At 45.1% G+C, this 21,318-nt stretch overlaps 1 protein-coding gene across 1 annotated transcript in view; it reads left to right on the forward strand.

Annotated features, from left to right (window-relative positions):
• Positions 1 to 21,318, forward strand: part of LIPA (lipase A, lysosomal acid type) — a 42,651-nt gene that overhangs the window by 16,032 nt on the left and 5,301 nt on the right. The window contains exons 4-8 of the mRNA XM_005896038.2: positions 8,052 to 8,250; positions 9,366 to 9,475; positions 12,012 to 12,148; positions 14,195 to 14,341; positions 15,247 to 15,318. Coding sequence (XP_005896100.1) covers positions 8,052 to 8,250; positions 9,366 to 9,475; positions 12,012 to 12,148; positions 14,195 to 14,341; positions 15,247 to 15,318 — 665 coding nt within the window. The remainder of the gene's footprint in view (positions 1 to 8,051; positions 8,251 to 9,365; positions 9,476 to 12,011; positions 12,149 to 14,194; positions 14,342 to 15,246; positions 15,319 to 21,318) is intronic.

Here is a 21,318-nt window from a genome sequence, read left to right on the forward strand (position 1 = left end):
TTTCTTTATTCCTTCACTATTGCATTTATTTATCAAATTTCCCTGCCGTAAGCACCACATGGCAGACTCAGCATCAGGTGCCACAGATGCTGCAGTGGATGAGACGAATGGTTTCTGCCTTCTTGTTGCTTAGCAATCATCGTGACCATGGCTACTGCTGGGGAGAGAGGCGCCCTGAGGACGGGGTATTTTTCTTCCCTGCTCTGTGATCCCAGCACTGTTGTGTTCCTTCCTGCTGAGGGTCATGACCTTTCTAGCAGGGTGACTGTGGAATGTGAGTGCAGTGACTTCCCTAGTGGCTCAGACTTTAAAGAATCTGCCTGTAATGTAGGAGACCTGGGTTCAGTCTCTGGGTTGGGAAGATCCCCTGGAGGAGGGAATGGGAACCCACTCCAGTATTCTTGCCTGGAAAACCCCATGGACAGAGGAGCTTGGCAGGCTACAGTCCATGGGATTGCAGAGAGTCCTGATCTGGGATTTCCAGCTGCGTAACTCTGCACAGATAACTTAGCTACACTGTATCTCAGAGTTCTTATCTGAAAAATGAGGGTAAAAGCTAGTACCCAACTATTTCCTTAAATTCCTATTGCTGCTGTAACAAACCACCACAAACTTAGTGGCTTAAAACAGCACAGATTTTTTTATCTTACTGTTCTGCAGGTCGCAAGTCCTAAGATCAAGGTAGGGCTGCCTGCTGGAGGCACTTGGGAAAGATCCCTTTCTTGCCTTTTCCAGCATTGGGAAGCTACCCACCTTACCTGCCCCATTCTCTATCCTCAAAGCCAATAGCATTTTCCAGTTTCTCTCTCATTCTGACCCTCTTAGAGGGACCCTAGTGGTTACATTGGGGCTACTGGATAACCTAGGATGATACCCCATCTTAAGATTCTTAATCACATCTGCAAAGTTCCTTTTGCCCCATGAGGTAACATGTTCACAGGTTCCAGGAATTGGGAATGGGTTTCCCCAGTGGCTCAGTGGTGAAGAATCCACCTGCTAATTCAGGAGATGTGGGTTTGATCCCTGGGTTGGGAAGATCCCCTGGAGAAGGAAATGGCAACCCACTCCAATATTTTTGCCTAGAAAATCCCATGGACAGAGGAGCCTGGCCAACTATGGTCCATGGGATCTCAAAAGAGTCAGACACAACTTAGTGACTAGACAACACAACATCTTTGATGGCCACCGTGTAGTCTGCTGCCCCAGCTCAGCAAGATGCATGGTTTCTTATCTGAGATGGTGCATGTAGCATGGTGCCTGACCCAGTCAACACTTAGTGCGCTCCTGAAAGGTTGTTGTTGAATCACGGGACTGCACCGGGATTCTTGGCCCCCGGAGGAGAAGAATTCAATCCGGGGTCAGAGACGAGGCTTGATCACTCAGAGCTTTTGTGTAATAAAGTTTTATTAAAGTATAAAGGAGATAGAGAAAGCTTCTGACATAGGCATCAGAAGAGGACAGAAAGAGTACCCCCCTGCTAGTCTTCAGCTGGATGTTATATAGTCACCAGCAGTCTGTTAATGAAAGAAAGGAATGTCTTAAAATTCAGAATGGCACCAGGCCCCTCACCCATAAGATGCATTTTGGGATAATCTTGGCGCCAAATGGTTTATCCTGGGCCATAAAATGATTAACTTGAATCTTGAAGAAGGGCAGACCACCATACAAATAGTTTCATTTACATAGATTAGGGGAACAATATCTGAGTATAACATACTGGTTTGTCAAGTAGGTTCTGGGCCAAGAGGCGGAACCGACTTGGAGACAGAGTTTGGGGTAAAGGCATAGTACCTTAGCATAGCTTAAGACAAACATTTCCATAAGAAAAAGGCATTGGTTATCTCTAGGCTCAAGAATAGCTAACTTCAGGGGAAACCGGGTGTCATTATGGCAACACAGTATTTTAAGAGAAACCTCCCTTTAAATTTGTATAGAGAAGGAAAAAATATTGCTAGTTTGTTTCCTCCTGCCGCTTAAGAGAGATAAAAATGTCTGACACTTGCAGGCTATTTCCTCCATTTGGAGACCCCTGGCCTTCCTGCCTGTTACCCTCTCATTTTCATCGACTCCAGTCCCCAGGTCCTGGTCTACAAAGACTGTGAAAAGTTTGTCCTTTCTTCCTCCTTGAGAATTCCAGACCCCTCTCTCCTTGGGGACCCCTAGATTTCCTATCAACCTGCCTAGGAAATGACTCTCTCACTCCTACTGTAACTGAGATGACGTTACCATGGCCAAAGAATGCCCGTTCATGTTGTCTTTCTTCACAGAGCTGTTCTAATAATAATTAATTACAGTAGTACATTTATTAGTATTATTATTATGAGTCACTATTATTTATCAACCACTGTGTCATCCCCCACTTTAGATAAGAACATCTATATTCCAGAGAGATTGAGTAAATCCTATAGGGCTTCATACCCAGTAAGAACCACAGTCTGTTTCATGCCAATGTTCTGATCTTTGTGATCTGCTCCTCCACCTCCTCCTTTCAGTTCTTCATTGGACCTCAGCTGAGTTCTCACAGCAGTTTCCAGGGTGGTGGAGGCACACTGCCCTGGTAGAGAAGGCCAGTGCCCTGGGAGGTGGGAGGAACTTCCGTAGGCACCCAGTCATCTTCGTCTTGTGAGGCTGTGGGCTCAGCAGATTCATTTTTGAAGCCTGAGTAATCCCTTCTGGGCTCCCACCCACGTTTGGCCCTATCAGGGCCATCACGGGACTGCATCTCTTTGCTGGCTCTGTGCTGACTACGTAGGTAACCGATAAAGTCACTCACCCTCTCTGGGCTAAAGGTGCCCGGAGGCCTTTTCCTCAGCCTGCAGCCCTCGTACGGCCAGTTTGGACAAACTCACAGTAGGGCTCTTCAGGAAAGACAGCCCTTGTCCCGCTGTGTTGGTCTGTTGCTCAGACAGACCAGGCTGCAGGTGCTGGCATGCGTGGATAGGCTGGTCCTTGGGAGAATCGCCTGTGTACAGAGGGGTGCAAAGTAATAGCTAGCTGTTACTTCAGTTAGCTTCTCTCAGCAGGATGAAGAGAAATCTGATTAAAGTAATTCACTGGAAGATGAGAATGACAGTAGGCTTAACCCTCCTGGAGAGAAACTTCCTTTTCCAGCAAATCCTTGACTGGTGGTGGGTTGGAGGAGATGACATCGTGCCTTCCTTCCTCCGCCTGCCCCATCTCATGGGAGCCAGGTAGGAGCAGGTAGGAGAAGCTGGCAGACAGGTGGGTAGGCCTGTCACAGTGCCCTTGTCTGTTCTGCTGCCGTTTTGCATTCGCTAAATGTCAGAGGGAAGGGACAGGCAGTTCAGCACGTATTTTCCACCCCAGGCCTGGGCTTGTTAGTATTTTCTCTTTGTTGGTGGCCCACCGTGGCTCCTGGAGTCACAGGCATGGGAAGCCCAGTGGGGTATATTCTCTGTGGCTTCTTCCTCGGAGGCCCCTTTCGTTCTGGGAGGAAGGGGAGCTGGCCCCACGTGCAAGGATATGCGCCCCTGAAGGAAGTCCTTCATATCGCCTCTGTGCCCAGATCAGATAAGGCACCACGCCCTGCCAGTGGTTCCCCAAACCCCTGTGATTCAGCGCTTTTACAGTGCCCTCTGGGGTCCCGTCTGGCTGAGGCCCCGGATACAATGTCAGATCTCTGCAGATCCATGCGGCTGAGCCCTTTGTGGGGAGTCTGTCTGTCACTTGAGATTTGTCTCAACTCTTCCTCTCCTGGCGGAGTGAAATTTATCTTTCCTCTGAGTTTTACTGTGTGGTAGTCTAGCCCCTTCCACACTGGGCTGGAGGGTAATCGTGTCTGTCTCCTTGACTAGAATGAAGCTCCATGGAGAAGGGAGCACTGCTTACCCACTTTCTTATCCCTGAAGCTAGCTCAGTGACTGTCACAGAGTACGTACCAGGACAGAAAATGTAATGTGTGTTTTGAATCACTTGATGTTTTTTTGTTGTTTTTTTTGTTTTTTTTTCTTTTTACTTCCAGTGCTTTGCTTATTATCCAGTGAAACTCTCAGTGAACATTCCTCAAATGATTGAAAAGGACATAGCTGAGAGGCTTGAGGTTGCTGTCAGGCGGAGCCGTTTCTCAACCATGTGCTTCTCCGTGCCAGCCCCTTTCCTCCCCTGTTGGCATTTCCCAGGAGAAAGCTGTGGGGTCTGCCCTCCCCTTTGCAGTTCTTGGCCCAGATCCTCCAGATTTGAAAACACCTGACTTTGAAAGATCAGATTCACTCCTTTCTTCCTGTCTGGTTTCACCTTTGTATCTGTGGTTCATTAGGCTTTTGGATCCAGCTTGAAGTGAGGGATGGGGGAACCCTAAACAACAAAAAGAGAATTAGAAAAAAACCTGACTTTGATCCACTCCCATCCCCTGTGACAGGTATCTTAACAAGTCACTGAGTTTTCTCTACCACATCCTCCCCTGCTTAAAACAAGATATTCCCATTTGAATGCAGAGTTCCAAAGAATAGCAAGGAGAGATAAGAAAGGCTTCCTCAGCGATCAATGCAAAGAAATAGAGGAAAACAACAGAATGGGAAAGACTAGAGATCTCTTCAAGAAAATTAGAGATACCAAGGGAACATTTCATGCAAAGATGGGCTCGATAAAGGACTCGAAATGGTATGGACATAACAGAAGCAGAAGATATTAAGAAGAGTTGGCAAGAATACACAGAATTGTACAAAAAAGATCTTCACGACCCAGATAATCACGATGGTGTGATCACTCACCTAGAGCCAGACATCCTGGAATGTGAAGTCAAGTGAGCCTTAGGAAGCATCATTATGAACAAAGCTAGTGGAGGTGATGGAATTTCAGTGGAGCTCTTTCAAATCCTGAAAGATGATGCTGTGAAAGTGCTGCATTCAATATGCCAGCACATTTGGAAAACTCAGCAGTGGCCACAGGACTGGAAAAGGTCAGTTTTCATTCCAATCCCAAAGAAAGGCAATGCCAAAGAATGCTCAAACTACCGCACAATTGCACTCATCTCACACGCAAGTAAAGTAATGCTCAAAATTCTCCAGGCCAGGCTTCAGCAATACGTGAACCGTGAACTTCCAGATGTTCAAGCTGGTTTTAGAAAAGGCAGAGAGCAAATTGCCAACATGTGCTGGATCATCGAAAAAGCAAGAGAGTTCCAGAAAAACATCTATTTCTGCTTTATTGACTATGGCAAAGCCTTTGACTGTGTGGATCACAATAAACTGTGGAAAATTCTGAAAGAGATGGGAATACCAGACAACCTGACCTGCCTCTTGAGAAACCTAAATGCAGGTCAGGAAGCAACAGTTAGAACTGGACATGGAACAACAGACTGGTTTCAAATAGGAAAAGGAGTATGTCAAGGCTGTATATTGTCACCCTGCTTATTTAACTTATATGCAGAGTACATCTGGAGAAGGCAATGGCACCCCACTCCAGTACTCTTGCCTGGAAAATCCCATGGACGGAGGAGCCTGGTGGGCTGCAGTCCATGGGGTCGTTAGCAGTCGGACACGACTGAGCGACTTCACTTTCACTTTTCACTTTCCTGCATTGGAGAAGGAAATGGCAACCCACTCCAGTGTTCTTGCCTGGAGAATCCCAGGGACAGGGGAGCCTGGTGGGCTGCCGTCTATGGGGTCGCACAGAGTCGGACACGACTGAAGCGACTTAGTAGCAGCAGCAAAGTACATCGTGAGAAACGCTGGGCTGGAAGAAACACAAGCTGAAATCAAGATTGCTGGGAGATATATCAATAACCTCAGATATGCAGATGACACCATTCTTATGGCAGAAAGTTAAAAGAAACTAAAAAGCCTCCTGATGAAAGTGAAAGAGGAGAGTGAAAAAGTTGGCTTAAAGCTCAGTATTCAGAAACCAAAGATCATGGCATCTGGTCTGATCACTTCATGGAAAATAGATGGGGAAACAGTGGAAACAGTGTCAGGCTCCAAAATCACTGCAGATGGTGATTGCAGCCATGAAATTAAAAGATGCTTACTCCTTGGAAGGAAAGTTATGACCAACCTAGACAGCATATTAAAAAGCAGAGATATTACTTTGCCAATAAAGGTCCATATAGTCAAGGCTATGGTTTTTCCAGTGGTCATGTATGGATGTGAGAGTTGGACTGTGAAGAAAGCTGAGCGCCGAAGAATTGATGGTTTTGAACTGTGGTGTTGGAGAAGACTTTTGAGAGTCCCTTGGACTGCAAGGAGATCCAACCAGTCAGTCCATCCTAAAGGAGACCAGTCCTGGGTGTTCATAGGAAGGACTGATGCTGAGGCTGAAAGTCCAATGCTTTGGCCACCTGTTGACTCATTGGAAAAGACTCTGATGCTGGGAAGGATTGGGGGCAGGAGCAGAAGGGGACGACAGAGGATGAGATGGCTGGATGGCATCACCGACTCGATGGACATGAGTTTGGGTGAACTCCAGGAGATGGTGATGGACAGGGAGGCCTGGCGTGCTGCGATTCATGGGGTCACAAAGAGTCAGACATGACAGCGACTAAACTGAACTGAACTGCAATCCAGGTACCTGGGTTGTTTCATTTTGAAACAATTTTCTTTGTTTCTTTTTCTGTTACGCACAGACTCCTTTTAACCATGGATTGCAATAGAGGTTGTTTTAGGCCAGGCCAAGTCCATGGAAATTCAAAATGTGGGGTAAATACAAGTTTTGGGAAACCCTTCCATACATTACAGAGCAAGGGGTCTGGGAACGTTGTAAGCCTCATACAGGGGTAAATGGCAGCTTCGGGGTTCAGTAGAAGTATTTGCAGATGTTGTTGAAAGCCCCTTAGCTGCCATAATTGGCCCCTCGGCTCACCGTGTGTGGTGGGCACATGCCTGAGTTGGCACCCTGCACTTTTCTGGGCTTCACGGTCACCTCTCGCAAAAGCATCTGTGGCTCCTAATTGCTTGTGGGAATCCAGAACTTATTTACTGGTGGCGTTTAAAGAGTTTCCTGGTATATTTTCAAGTTGCCAACTCGACGTTTCAAAAATCCTTTGAACCTTCTGGGGGGATAGGGAGGGAAGTATAGAGAGATTTCAGAGGCATTTGAAATATTCCCTCAAGAAAAGGTAGGGAGCTGACTCCTGGTCCCCACAAACTGGCGCCTGCCTCCCCGTCCCGCTCAGTCCTAGCTGCCCCACCCTTTATGCTGCTCTCCCCTCCTCGGTTCTCCCACACCCACTGGAGCCCATCCTCTTTTCTAAAGACTCTGCCCTGCGAAGTTGGCTACTACGCAGCCTCAGGTTTTCCATTAAGGATCTGAAGAGGCACAGGTTGGAACCAGCAGCTAGGAGTTTCGCTCCCTGTGTGCTAACTTCCTGCCTTCCCTTAACCCTCCCCAGCAGACACCACCGAGCACAGACGCTCCTTCTGTTAGTGAGGACCAGCACCAGAGCCTCTTGGAACAAGGCAGTCCTGCCCCACTGGTCCCTAAGGTCTTTCCTTGGTCAGCCTGACTTCCTGGTCTTTTAATGTCCAATCATCTTTCCCATGACCTTTGTGATAGCTCAGTTGGTAAAGAATCCACCTGCAATGCAGGATGCCCCGGTTCAAATCCTGGGTGAGGAAGATCCACTGGAGAAGGAATAGGCTAACCGTTCGTGGGCTTCCCTTGTGGCTCAGCTGGTAAAGAATCTGCCTGCAATGTGGGAGACCTGGGTTCGATCCCTGGGTTGGGAAGATCCCTTGGAGAAGGAAAAGGCTACCCACTCTAGTAGTCTGGCCTGGAGAATTCTATGGACTGTATAGTCCAAGGGGTCGCAAAGAGTCGGACACAGATGAGCAACTTTCACTTTCCCTTTCCCACGGCCCAGTACCAAAACACCTTTGATGGGTGAGAAGTGTCTTCATGTGCCCAAGAAAAACAGCTCCCACGCTCTCTTCACACATTATGTACAGTACAGTTACCCCTGAATGGTAACACCACCTCGGTCTTTTGTTTCTGTTTCATTATTTGCTTTGTGATCTTTTGCGACTTATCTGGTTAGCATGATATCATGTCAGTTTTGAAGCTTTGTGCTGCTAACTCTACACATGATTGCCTTCCAGGTCCCAAACCAGTGGTGTTCCTGCAGCATGGCTTGCTGGCAGACTCTAGCGACTGGGTCACAAACCTGCCCAACAGCAGCCTGGGCTTCATCCTGGCAGATGCTGGTTTTGACGTGTGGATGGGGAACAGCAGGGGAAACACCTGGTCTCGGAAACACAAGACTCTTTCAGTTTCTCAGGATGAATTCTGGGCCTTCAGGTATCTTTTGAGTCGATTATGGCAGGGGTCTATTTCCTTGGTACCCTCAGTGTAAACACTGGGGAGGCTAATAGATGGGGAATTCAAGACCATATGACAGGAAACCGATGGTTTATGGAAGGTTCTACCCTTAACCTTCTCCCTTCCTTCATAAACGTGTACTCCAAATATGAGGAATTTAATAAATAGCAGTAAGGTAAATTATAAATAAATGGTTACATTGAAGGATTAGATTCAGTAAGGAGTTTTTAGTTATTTTGGCATTCCTGGTGGTGTGGGTTCTGCTGAGTAAATTGTGTCCCATAACCTTCTCCTTTCCTTCATAAACATGTCCTCCAAGTGTTCACTTTTTTTATTTCCAGAAGTTCTCTTCTCTCTTTAATTCCAGCTGGACCAGTTAATCACTGCATGACATTAGGCATGCATGCGGCATGCTCTGTGTCTGTAAAATGGGGATAATAAATACCTATCTTGTAAGGTCACTGGGGGCTTCACAGAGAAGATGCAAGCTGGAAAGAGACTGGCAGAGAGCCTGACACGTTGGGAGTGGTGGTAACAGCACGCGTGCACACGGGCTCAGGGCTGTGTCCCCAAACCAGGCGTTGGAGAAAGTCAGCACCAGGGACTCCTTCGGGCTTGCTTCCCATTTGTAATACCAGAACCTACCCAAGGCCGTAAAACAGAAGAATGAGAGCTTTTTACCAAAGGCCTGTCCAGGAATATATTTGTTGTTACATTATTTGTAATAGCAAAAAGTTGCAAACTCCCAAATGCCCATCAGCAGTGAATGGACAAATAAAGTGTGATGTATTGACACAGTCACCAACCGACAGCTATATGCGATGGCAGAGATGAAGTCTGCCATCATAGAAAATTTCAAAAATGGATCACACTCTGAAAAGTGAGGAAAGCAGTTATTTTCAGGAGGCATGGGTATCAAGAAGCCCAGAGAGGCTTCTGCAACCCGGTGAAGTTCAGTTTTCTGCACTCAGGGCTGGTGTACCCAGCTGTGTTCAGCTTGTAATGACTCATCAGACCCACACACTTGTTATTTGTATGATGTTGTATTTGTGTACCATGTCTCCATGAAAGATTTCTTTTTATTTGGATTACAGTTTTGATGAGATGGCAAATTATGACCTACCAGCTTCAATTAACTTCATTCTGAATAAAACTGGCCAAGAACAACTGTACTATGTGGGTCATTCTCAAGGCACCACAATAGGTATGTATATAGTAAAAACGGAAGGTGGATAAAATGTCTTGTTACAGTGTTTGCCCTTAAAAGTGAAATATTAAAAAATGGTTAGTTCAGATGGAGTTTTATGTTTGTTTTTTAATGCCAAGCAGAAATAGTGAAAAGGGCAAAGAATTTTTGTAAAACCGAGTCTTCTCTGGAAATTCAGACTTAAACATAAATAGGTAAACATGCTGTATATGGCTCCCTTGATTGAAGGAATTAATGTAAGCCACAGCCTATTACGGGGCTTCCCAGGTAGCACTAGTGGTAAAGAATCCACCTGCCAATGCAGGAGAAACAGGAGATACAAGAGATGTGGGTTCAAGTCAGGAAGATCCCCTGGAGCAGGAAATGGCAACCCGCTCCAGTATTCTTGCCTGGAAAATTCCATGACAGAGGAGCCTGGCGCGCCACAGTCCAGGGGGCCACTGAGTAGGACATGACTGAGCACGCACACACACGCATATTACATATCTTCCTAGTTAAATACTATGGGGATGTGAGAGGGCAGACAGACAACAAGGAGTTGTATAAATGTAGGAGCTTTTATAAAGAAAACAAGGAAATATGCTGATTTTTAAAAGTGAAGTAGACTAAACTAATTATAAGGATGCCATAATATGCTTTATTTACAGTTTTTAAAAGTCACATGTATTTTTGATTTATGCTGATGATAAAAGTAATATGGGTTCATTGTAACAGAAACAAAATTTAGCAAAGTTTCAAGAAAAAAAAGAATTGCCCATAATTTGAGCAAACGAGTTCCCCTGAATACGGACTAGAGACCTGTGTCATAATTGGTTTAATTCCCTCTTTAAGGGTAAGTTATGACTAATATCTTTGTGTTCCTATTACACAATCTCCTTAGAATACTTCTCTAGAAGAAAACTATGATATGAAAGGTAAAAATACTTTAAAGTGTCTCCAGATATGTGGTCAAGCAGCCTTGCTCTCATTACCACCCCTCCGCTCTTAGCCAGCTTGAGAGCCTTCAAGCAAAAAGTGACACGGACATGACTGCTCTTCTTATTAATGGACTTAACCGCTTTTTCATCTATATTCCTTCTTCCTTGACTTGTTTATTTGTGTCCTTTGCTCCACTGCTTTCAAAGTTGACATTCTGGGGCCAAGTTTAAGGCAAGAAGTGACCCAAAAGGAAGCTAAAAGATATTTTAGAGCTGCTGCTGCTGCTGCTGCTGCTAAGTTGCTTCAGTCGTATCTGACTCTGTGCGACCCCATAGACCCACCAGGCTCCCCCGTCCCTGGGATTCTCCAGGCAAGAACACTGGAGTGGGGTGCCATTGCCTTCTCCATTTTGGAGCTAGAGAATTCTAAATGTGTAAGTTCCTTTTGAGTCCATAGTGATTGCTTTGAATACCTTTGTACATCATTCTTAGCGATGAAGGGATGGGGACCAGGGGTGGAGCTATTAGGAATACAGTCTTCAGTCCGGCTTACATCATAAAGGAATGGGAAACATCTCCTGGTTCTAGCAACTTGGATTTCTTCCAGTGTATATCTAGGTTGAAAATCGAAACAAGCACTTAACAAATACTTGATTTACTGATTTAACCAAACTCAGTGTGTGCACACGTAGGTGTCTGTGTGTGCATGTGTGCTCAGTCGTGTCCAAATCTTAGCAACCCCGTGGACTGTAAGCCCTCCAGGCTCCTCTGACCATGGAATTTTCCAGGCTAGAATACTGGAGTCGGTAGGTAGCCATTCCGTTCTCCAGGGGATCTTCCCAACCCAGGGATCGAACCCGTGTCTCTGGAGTCTCTTGCGTTGGCAGGCAGATTCGTTACCACTGTGCCACCTGGGAAGCTACATAGGCTTTCAGAGGCCCTCATTTCTAGAGTTTTGCTTCCTGGCATCGCTTGCATAGATAATCAACAAGGACCTACTGTATAGCACAGGGAACCATACCCAGTATCTAGTGAAAGTGAAAGTCACTCAGTCATGTCCAACTCTCGACCCCATGGACCATACAGTCCAAGGAATTCTCCAGGCCAGAATACTGGAGTGGGTAGCTAGCTGTTCCCTTCTCCAGGGTATCTTCCCAGCCCAGGGATCAAATCCAGGTGTCCCACATTGCAGGCAGATTCTTTACCAGCTGAGCCACCAGGGAAGCCCAAGAATACTGGAGTGGGCAGCCTATCCCTTTTCCAGCAGATCTTCCCGACCCAGGAATTGAACCGGGGTCTCCTGCATTTCAGGTGCATTCTTTGCCAGCTGAGCTACCAGGGAAGCCCAGTGTGGGAGACCTGGGTTTGGTCCCTGAGTTGGGAAGATCCTCAGAGAAGGGATCGGCTATCCACTCCAGTATTCTGGCCCGGAGAATTCCATGGACTGTATAGTCCATGGGGTTGCAAAGAGTTGGGCACAACAACCTGAACGACCTTCACTATTATTTGCATGGTTCTCAAGTTGCCACTAGAGGGCAGCATGCACACCCACCCTTGCCTTTGCAGAGGGAAGTCCTGGAAGATGGAATTCTGTTCTTTTCCTTTTGTTCTCACAGGTTTTATAGCGTTTTCACGGATCCCCGAGCTGGCCAAAAAGATTAAAATGTTTTTTGCCCTGGCTCCTGTGGCTTCAACCGAGTTCATGACTGGTCCTGTAGTTAAATTAGCACAAATTCCAGAACTTTTTCTCAAGGTATTTGGACCCGCCCCACCCCCACTCCCTTCCTTCACAGATTTCCTTTGGTGCTGAAGAACCGGCCTTTAGTGGAAGAACGTGTCTTCCTCCCCCACCAATGGAGTCGCGGGTTTCCTTCTTTCCATGATTCTTCTTCCCTGCTTCACCCCTACTTCCAGATCCTAGGGAGTCAGGGAAGGTGTCCTTAACTCTACACTGGAGCCTCCTGTTCTCATGGTTAACATATCAGTGCAGCGCCCTACCTGCCAAGAAAGAGAGCACGAGGAAGACCAGGAGAAAGGCAGCTTAAACCTCCTTGAAGTTGCCCTCTATTCCATAGGATGGGCCTGAGCGTAGAGGAATAGGCAGGAAGTGGGAGATGGGAGCGTCCACGTGCCTGACGTTGGCCACACTGATGGTGATCTAAAGACACAGTTCCTGTTATATTTTATTATATGACCCCTATGCGCGGGCTGATAACGTCATCCGAGATCAATGCGTGAAGCCCCCAAGCTGTACTCAGGGAGGCAGTAATTTTTATGAGAAGCTGAGAACCAGCTGAGGCCAGATGCACTATCTATATTCTGGACATGATACATTTATACACACACATTTGAAACCCTATACAGGAATATACCCTTAATGTATACATATCTCTTGGCCATTTAAGAAGTATGTTCACAGGACATACAGACCCTCCTCTGACCTCAGAACCCAGATTCTCTGTACCAGTGGTCAGACAGGCAGATAAGACATGGGTCCCTCTAACCAGATTTATTTTAAATACCTTGGATAATAGAAGCTTCAGTTTTCATTATAAACAATTAGAGATTGCAAAGTACCTTCAACTACCAAGGCTTCTCCTAGTACTTTCCTCATGGTGCTCAGTTTGGGGTCTTTTCCTATGGACCTTGTGGGTGAATTTACATACCTGTATAGGTCCAGAGAGAAACATATTTTTTTAACGTATTCAACTGTGTAACTCGAGTACCTTGATAAAGACCCTATTTCCAAATATGTCACATAGTGAGATAAAAGGAATGTCTTTTGGGGAAGGAACACAATTCAACCCATAAAACTGCCTTTATAAGCATTTGAATTTTTCATTCTGCTTATCCTTCTGGATAGGCATTAGCAAAAGTGTAAATTATAAGGAGATAATTTGAGTTCACTATAAGGAAGATCTTTTTCCTGTTTCATGGTATGTACATCTGTGAAGATCTGCCTGGAAGGCATGGTGATTACCCCAGAAATACTTGAGCACACGTCCAGGGGCCATTGATCAAGCCTGCTGTACACAAGGAGTCAGCAAACATTTTCTGTAAATATTTTTGGCTTTATGGGTCACATCATTGCCATTGCAACCACCGAGCTCTGCCATTATTATGTGAGACAGTGTGTAAAGAGATAAGCTCAGCTGTGTTCTCATAAAGCTTTATAAAAACGGCATGCTGACAGAGGAGGCATGGGGCTTTATTGCTTAATGGGTACAGAGTTTCAGTCCGAGACGCTAAAAGAATTCTGAAGACCGATAGTGGTGATGGTCACACAACACTGTGAATGTACTGATGCAGAACTGAACACTGAAAAATGGTTCAAATGGTAAATTTTATATCAAATATTAAAAAGCCCCCAAAAGGAGTGGGCAGGATTTGGCGCACTGGCCAGTAGGATTGGATTAGATGTATGTGTTCTAAGGAAACACATTGCTGACCAATTACAGTTTCATCTGTTTCTCAGAAGTCACTAGCCATCTATCAACGTCAGATGAAACCTGGGGATGGCCCTGGGATGAGGGATCATTCAGGCCCTTTCCCTCTGTAAAAGCCTTCTGTGGACCTATTTGATTCGCTGCCTTCATTTTTGCATTTGAGATTTTCACACGTGTCATATCTGCCGTTGCCTTAGTAAGCACATCACCCAGGAATCCTGGTTTGCATGACTGGTTGCCCTTTCTCGTCTGAGTCCCTCTGTGGAGATAGGTGGCATGTATCTGCTTGTGAGGCGGGACATGGAGGCCGCTACATCATAATGAAATGCTGAGACAGTCTTTTTATTTTATAGGATTTATTTGGGATCAAAGAATTTTTTCCACAGAATACGTTTTTGAAGTGGCTGAGTACCCATATGTGCACTCATGTCATTCTGAAGGAGCTTTGCGGAAATGTCTTTTTTGTTCTGTGTGGATTTAATGAGAGAAATTTGAATATGGTATGTATGTTTACAATAACACTTGCTTTAAACTTTCAGAGATTTTATTTTATCTGTGAATATGTGTCTTTGTGTTGGAGGATGTGGGAGAGGCAGGAGTGACTTCAGTAGAGCTCAAGAATCTCATTGCAGAGGCACGAGAAGCCACCTTGGCAGGTGCCTGAAGCACCGTCTGCGGCCAGCCTCTGGCCAGTGCTTGTCGGGTTCCTGCCTTGCACCTGTGTGAAAACTATGCAATGAGGAGATTGCTCATCATCTAAATTCTGATATTTATATTTTTTAAGGAATTTTTTCTTTAAAATAATAGACACATTTAGCTGTGTTTAACTTTTGGAATGTCCACTGATACACAAACACCCATTTATATACATCTACTTATTTATTTTATAAAATGTAAACCCTTGGCCAGCAATGTGCTGATATATTGTAATTACAAGTTACATTTGTAATTTATTGAGTTATAGTTTGAAAATAAGTTTTAAAATTCTGAAGTGAAGACTCAAGGACATTTTTAAGGGATGTTGATTTTTCTGATGAATAAAAAGCAGGGTGTGATTGTCATAGAAAACTTTGGAAATTCAGAAAAACATGCAGAAGAAAATAGAAATGACCAGTAATCTCAGCTGGTAAGCACCACAGTTGCAATGTTGCTGTATTTCCTTTTTTTTTTAATTTATTTATTTATTTTTAATTTTTTTATGTATTTCCTTTGTGTGTGTGTGATTATGCATATTTTTATAGGATGTATTAATACTTGTGGTCAAAGAATTTTTTCTGGTTCTCAATCTCATGTATTTGAGGTTATGGCTCTGTAGTTTTTAATGCTTCCCAGTATGAACTGTGTTTAATATCAATGCCTCCTTCATGCTATTTTCATTCTTTATTTCCACATATTTATTTTGCAGTCTAGAGTGGCTGTGTATGCAACACACAATCCTGCCGGAACTTCTGTGCAAAACATGATACACTGGCTCCAGGTAGGCCTTTCAGGAGCGTGGTGGGAGGTTGTAGAAAATCAGCATTGGAAAGTTCTGTGCATTCTAAGAAACAGAAAGGCTGCTCACACATCTGGGCTGCCTTCCTTCCAGTGCCCTGGGCTCTTGTCACTGTGTCAGCGTTGTCTGTGTTATCCTTCCTTGGGGAGACTGCATTACATGCAGATTCACCAAACAGCTATTGAGGGCTCCCCTGGTGGCTCAGTGGTAAAGAATCCGCCTGCTGTTGCAGGAGACACAGGTTCGATCCCTGAGTTGGAAAGATCCCCTGGAGAAGGGCATGGCAACCCACTTCAGTATTCTTGCCTGGAGGATCCCCATGGACAGACAAGCCTGGTGGGCTACAGTCCACAGGGTCACAAAGAGTCGGACATGACTGTGCAGCTAAGCACACGGAGCATTTCAGCATTAACCCATGAACACAGTTTACCTGAAACATCAGTGGATGAGCAGCTAAATCAATCATGGATATAAATGAGAGTCACTGAGTTTTAATATAGACTTTTGATTGAATGATCACATATCACAAAAATATGCATGTTTATTCTCCTGCTGCTACTGCTGCTAAGTCGCTTCAGTAGTGTCTGACTCTATGCAACCCTATAGACGGCAGCCCACCAAGCTCCCCCGTCCCTGGGATTCTCCAGGCAAGAACACTGGAGTGGGTTGCCATTTCCTTCTCCAGTGCGTGAAAGTGAAAAGTGAAAGTGAAGTCACTCAGTCGTGTCCGACTCTTTGTGACCCCATGGACTGCAGCCTACCAGGCTCCTCCGTCCATGGGATTTTCCAGGCAAGAGTACTGGAGTGGGGTGCCATCGCCTTCTCCAATGTTTATTCTAGAAAATGTATAAATTACATATGGCTATAATAATAAGATTTCTCTTATATCATTCTGTAATCCCCCACGGAGAAAATGTGTACCCAGGGATAAGAAATGTCTCTGCATTGTACTGTTTCTGGCTGCATGTCATTTCAAAAAGTAGTAGTTAAAGATATAGATAGAGATCATAATTATAGAAATAGATTGATTTATTTTCTTCTCACTCTTATAATTTTTTTTCCCACCTGACAATATGTTAAGGACTTATTTCTACCTTGGGGTGTGTTTTTTCCCCCTTGTACAATTGTACAATTTTCCCCCCAGATTCTTTTTAAATATGAAATAACTCACCATTTAAATACCAAACCAAGATGCAGGGGGTGTCTTGGATAGCAGTTTCCAAACATCTGGCAGTCACTGCCTGCATCAGAATCATGTGAGTTGCTTTTAAAAATACACTTTTTAATAAAATACTGTTTTTAAAAAGAAAGGGGGAGTAGGTTTGTTGTAGCGCTACTCAGTGGTAAAGAATCCACCTGGCAATGTGGGAGATGCAGGTTCAATCCCTGGGTTGGGAAGATCCCCTGGAGAAGGGAATGGCAACCCACTGCAGTATTCTTGCCCAGAGAATCCCATGGAGAGAGGAGCCTGGCAGGCCACAGTGCATGGCGTTGCAAAGAGTCGGACACGACTGACCACACTTGCACGTTGGATTAACTACAGTCCAGGCTTTTGAACCTGCACTCATTTCACATCCTAGCAAGGTAATGCTCAAAATTCTTCAAGCTAGGCTTCATTAGTACATGAACCAAGAACTTCCAGATGTACAAGCTGGATTTAGAAAAGGCAGAAGAACCAGAGATCAAATTGCTAGCATCCCCTGGATCATAGAAAAAGGACGGGAGTTCCAGAAAAACATCTACTTCTACTTCATTGACTGCACTAAAGTGACTGTGCACTGTGTGACTGTGTGAATCACAGCAAATTGTGGAAAATTCTTCAAGAGATAGGATACCAGACCACCTTAACTGCCTCCTGAGAAACCTGTCAAGAGATGGTGATACCAGACCACCTTAACTGCCTCCTGAGAAACCTGTCAAGAGATGGTGATACCAGACCACCTTAACTGCCTCCTGAGAAACCTGTCAAGAGATGGGATACCAGACCACCTTAACTGCCTCCTGAGAAACCTGTATGCAGGTCAAGAGGCAACAGTTAGAATCGGACATGGAACAACAGACTAGTTCCAAATTGGAAAAGGAGTACAATGAGGCTGTATATTGTCACCCTGCTTATTTAACTTATATGCAGAGTACATCATGCGAAATGCCAGATTGGATCAATCACAAGCTGAAATCAAGATTGCTGGGAGAAATATCAACAACCTCAGATATGCAGGTGATACCACTCTAATGGCAGAAAGTGAAGAGGAACTAAAGAGCCACTTGATGAAGGTGAAAGTAGAGAGTGAAAAAGCCGGCTTAAAACTCAGCTTTCAAAAAATTAAGATCCTGGCATCCAGTCCCATCACTTCATGGCAAAAGATAGGGAAAAAGTGGAAGCAGTGGCAGATTTTATTTTCTTGGGCTCCAGAATCACTGTGGATGGTGACTACAGCTGCGAAATTAAGAGATGCTTGCTCCTTAGAAAAAAAGCTATGACTAATTTAGACAGCATGTTAAAAAGCAGAGACATCACTTTGCTAACAATGGTCCATCTAGTGAAAGCTATGATTTTTCCAGTAATCATGTACAGATGTGAGAATTGGACCATAAAGAAGGCTGACTGCCGAAGAATTGATGCTTTGAACTGTGGTGCTGGAGAAGACTCTATGAGTCCCAGCAAGAAGATCAAGCCAGTCAATCATAAAGAAAATCAACCCTGAATATTCATTGGAAGGACTAATGCTGAAGCTCCAATACTTTGGCCATCCGATGTGAAGAGCCAGTTCATTGAAAAAGACCCTGATGCTGGGAACGATTGAGGGCAGGAGGAGAAGTGGCCAACAGAGGATAAAATGGTGGGATGGCATCACCAATTCAGTGGACTTGAGCTTGAACAAAGTCCAGGAGACAGTGAAGGACAGGGAACCCTGACATGCTGCTTTCCATGCGGTTGCAGAGTTGGACCCGACTTAATGACTGAACAACAACAGCAGTGCTTTAGAACACAGACTCCTGTGTTCCATCCCTAGAGATTCCAATTCATTCGGACTGGAGAGCCTAAACTTTTGTTTTTTAAAAACAACTTTATCGAGGTATAAGTGACATACAGTATTTAAAGTGTACAGTGTAGTCTGTTTTGCCATATACACCTGCAAATGTATCACCACAGTCAAGACAATAAACATCTCTCTCCCCCCAGAGGCCCCTGTTAACACCCACTCCTGGAGCCTGCTCAGACCCACGTCCATTGAGTTGGGGATGCCATCCAACCATCTCGTCCTCTGTCGTCCCCTTCTCCTGCCTTCAATCTTTCCCAGCATCAGGGTCTTTTCGCATGAGGTGGTCAAAGTATTGGAGTTTCAGCTCCAGCATCAGTCATTCCAATGAATATTCAGGGTTGATTTCCTTTAGGATGGACTGCTTTTGGTGCCGAGTGGTGAGAATTTAAATATTGTTTTAAAATTCTGCCCATTAGATTCTACTATTCAACAGGATTTGAGACCCATTGCTTCAGGACATTACTGGCACGTTCATGTCCCGGGAACCCTGGCTGTTGGGAGTGCCGTGGGTCACCTCCCCCTAGGCTTGTCCCTACGAACCAGGCAGGATGGGGCGTGAGGCTTTTATTGCCATGGTGACTATGAGGCCCAGTGCTAAGCATCAGTGACTCAGTGTCAGAGTCTGGCTTAGAAGAGGCATCTGTAAGGCAGGGAGCTCGGGACAGGCAGAAGAGCACACACTTCCCTCTGAAGTAATGTCCTAAAACCTTCAAAAGTCCTCAGATGTTCACTGCTAAGTATCCATTCAGGCCCCTGCTTTTCTCCTCAACCACATCTCTGTTTAGCCAGTGGTTTTCTTTGTATGCCCTGCCATCAACGTCTGCTGGTCTGCGTGAGCATTTTTACCCTCACCCCTAATGGACATTTTTCAGGAAGGCCCAGCGTCTGTCATCTCAGAGGCCAGTGCTCCTCGTGCAGAGGATGACTGAGCTGAGCTCAGAGCATATGCTGAGCGTCCAGGCATTGCACCCTTGTTTCTTAGCACAGCACAGGGACCCCCAGCCCTGGCTTCTCAGAGCCCCTGGGAGTGTGGCGGCCAGGGCTGTCAGATTCCCCCGTTTGCCCCCCAGGTTGGCATTCCTTCGGCCTTTCCTGCTGCACGCCTCCCCGTCCTCTGGGTTTGCCTGGAGCTCTTGGATGGGCTATAAGCCAGGCTCCTGCTCTTGTCTAGCCCTTTTCTCAAATAGCTGGTGGGAGTCAGAAGCTGCTGGCTGTGGATACGAGCAGCACTCTCAGGTCACCCGGGGGTGACCATGTGGTTTTAGGTCCTAAGTGCATTGGAATGTGCCCCAAGAGTCTTTCTGAAGTCCAGATTCCCTGCAGAAGGTGGCCCTACCCTTTTGCTCTTCTGCTCCTTGTGTTCCCTTTGTCAAGAAGATAGTTGCTTTTTTTGGCCCTTAAAGGCCATTGTATTCATAGTACCTTTTGAAATGAATCTTTTGTTTAAGTAATTAGCATTCGCTGCTCAATAATTCTAAATGTAGTTCTTCACTGGATTTTAGTATTTAGCTTAAAATCTTATCCTCTAGTATAAACCTCACGTGTTGCAGATTTCTTCCAGAATCTCTAATCGCCTTGGTGGCTGTGCCCAGAGCCCAGGTCCTTGCTCCTGTTTGAAAAAGGCAGGTCCTAACATATCTTTTCAGTGCTATTCAGAAGTGTGTGTAGTAGTTGCTAAGTCATGTCCGACTCTTCGCGACCCAGTGGGCTGTAGCCCACCAGGCTCCTCTGTCCATGGCATTATCCAGGCCAGAATACTTGAGTGGGTAGCCTTTCCCTTCTCCAAGGGATCTTTCTGACCCAGGGATTGAACCCAGGTCTCCTGCATTGCAGGCAGATTCTTTACCATCTGAGCCACCCTGGAAGCCCTCAGAATTATTTAGGGCACTCTAAGATAACTTGGGTCTATCCAAGACTTGTTAGGAATCAGAATTCCTGAGGGTATGGCCCTGGGATCTGTTTTTTAATAAGTACCTTGTAAGATCTGATGTTCTCTATTGTTTGAAACCTGCTGCTTAAGAAATATACATTAGTTAGGCTCTTCAAAACACTGTAAGATACATTTAGTAATTCTTTATTACATATATATGTTCATTATGAAATTTTCAAAAATATGTGAGTACAAAGAAGAAAATACATCCCATGTCTACCACCAATGATAACTACTACTAGTATTTGGGTATTATAGGGGAGGTATAATTTTTCCTTTACCCCCTTAGGGTTTCTGACTGGGACTACTGTGGGACAGATTAACAGGAGTAAAGCATATGGATTTTTTTCTGTGTTCATGGGAGCCCTCACAAGAAAAATGAAGACCCAAAGAAGTAACTCTGCCGAGGTGCTAAAATACTAGGTTGAACAAAGAGTAGCAGTTGTGGAAAAATAAAATATCTGGGGAGACTTACAGGATATGAGAGTGATTTTTACAAGGTCTGTGTGTTTAGCTTCCCACAGCCTCCTCTCTCAGGCTCTGGTGTTGTGCACGCTTCTTCCCCCTGATGTAGGGAGGGCTTCATTCACATGCAAGTTTTGTTGTCTCCTTTTAGAAAGAAAAAGGAAGGTCAGTGTCCTCCTTGCATCTGCTGTTTTTCAAGTGCCTTTAACTCCAAATGATCATTATGCCAAAGCGGCATGTTTTGAGTTGGCATGTCCTAAACTCTTTCAGTGTAATCTTATAATTTTTTGGTATAGTTGTTTCCATTACAAAAGAAGAATGATGCTACGTGCACTTTTTAATTATTTTATTTTTATTGAATTAAGTAGCATTGTATTTCTTAGGTACAGGCTAAGTTGCTGTATCAGAGACTCTAAAATACAGCAGCTAAATAGTTTTCTTCCTCAGAATCCAGTCCAGACATGAGTGGCCCGTGATTGTGGAGTGGGGGGAATGACTGCTCCAGGAAGTCCTGCAGGGACCCGGTGCCCCCTGCAGTGTAGC

Source organism: Bos mutus, chromosome 26, assembly GCF_027580195.1.
Source record: "Bos mutus isolate GX-2022 chromosome 26, NWIPB_WYAK_1.1, whole genome shotgun sequence".
Classification (NCBI taxonomy): Eukaryota; Metazoa; Chordata; class Mammalia; order Artiodactyla; family Bovidae; genus Bos; species Bos mutus.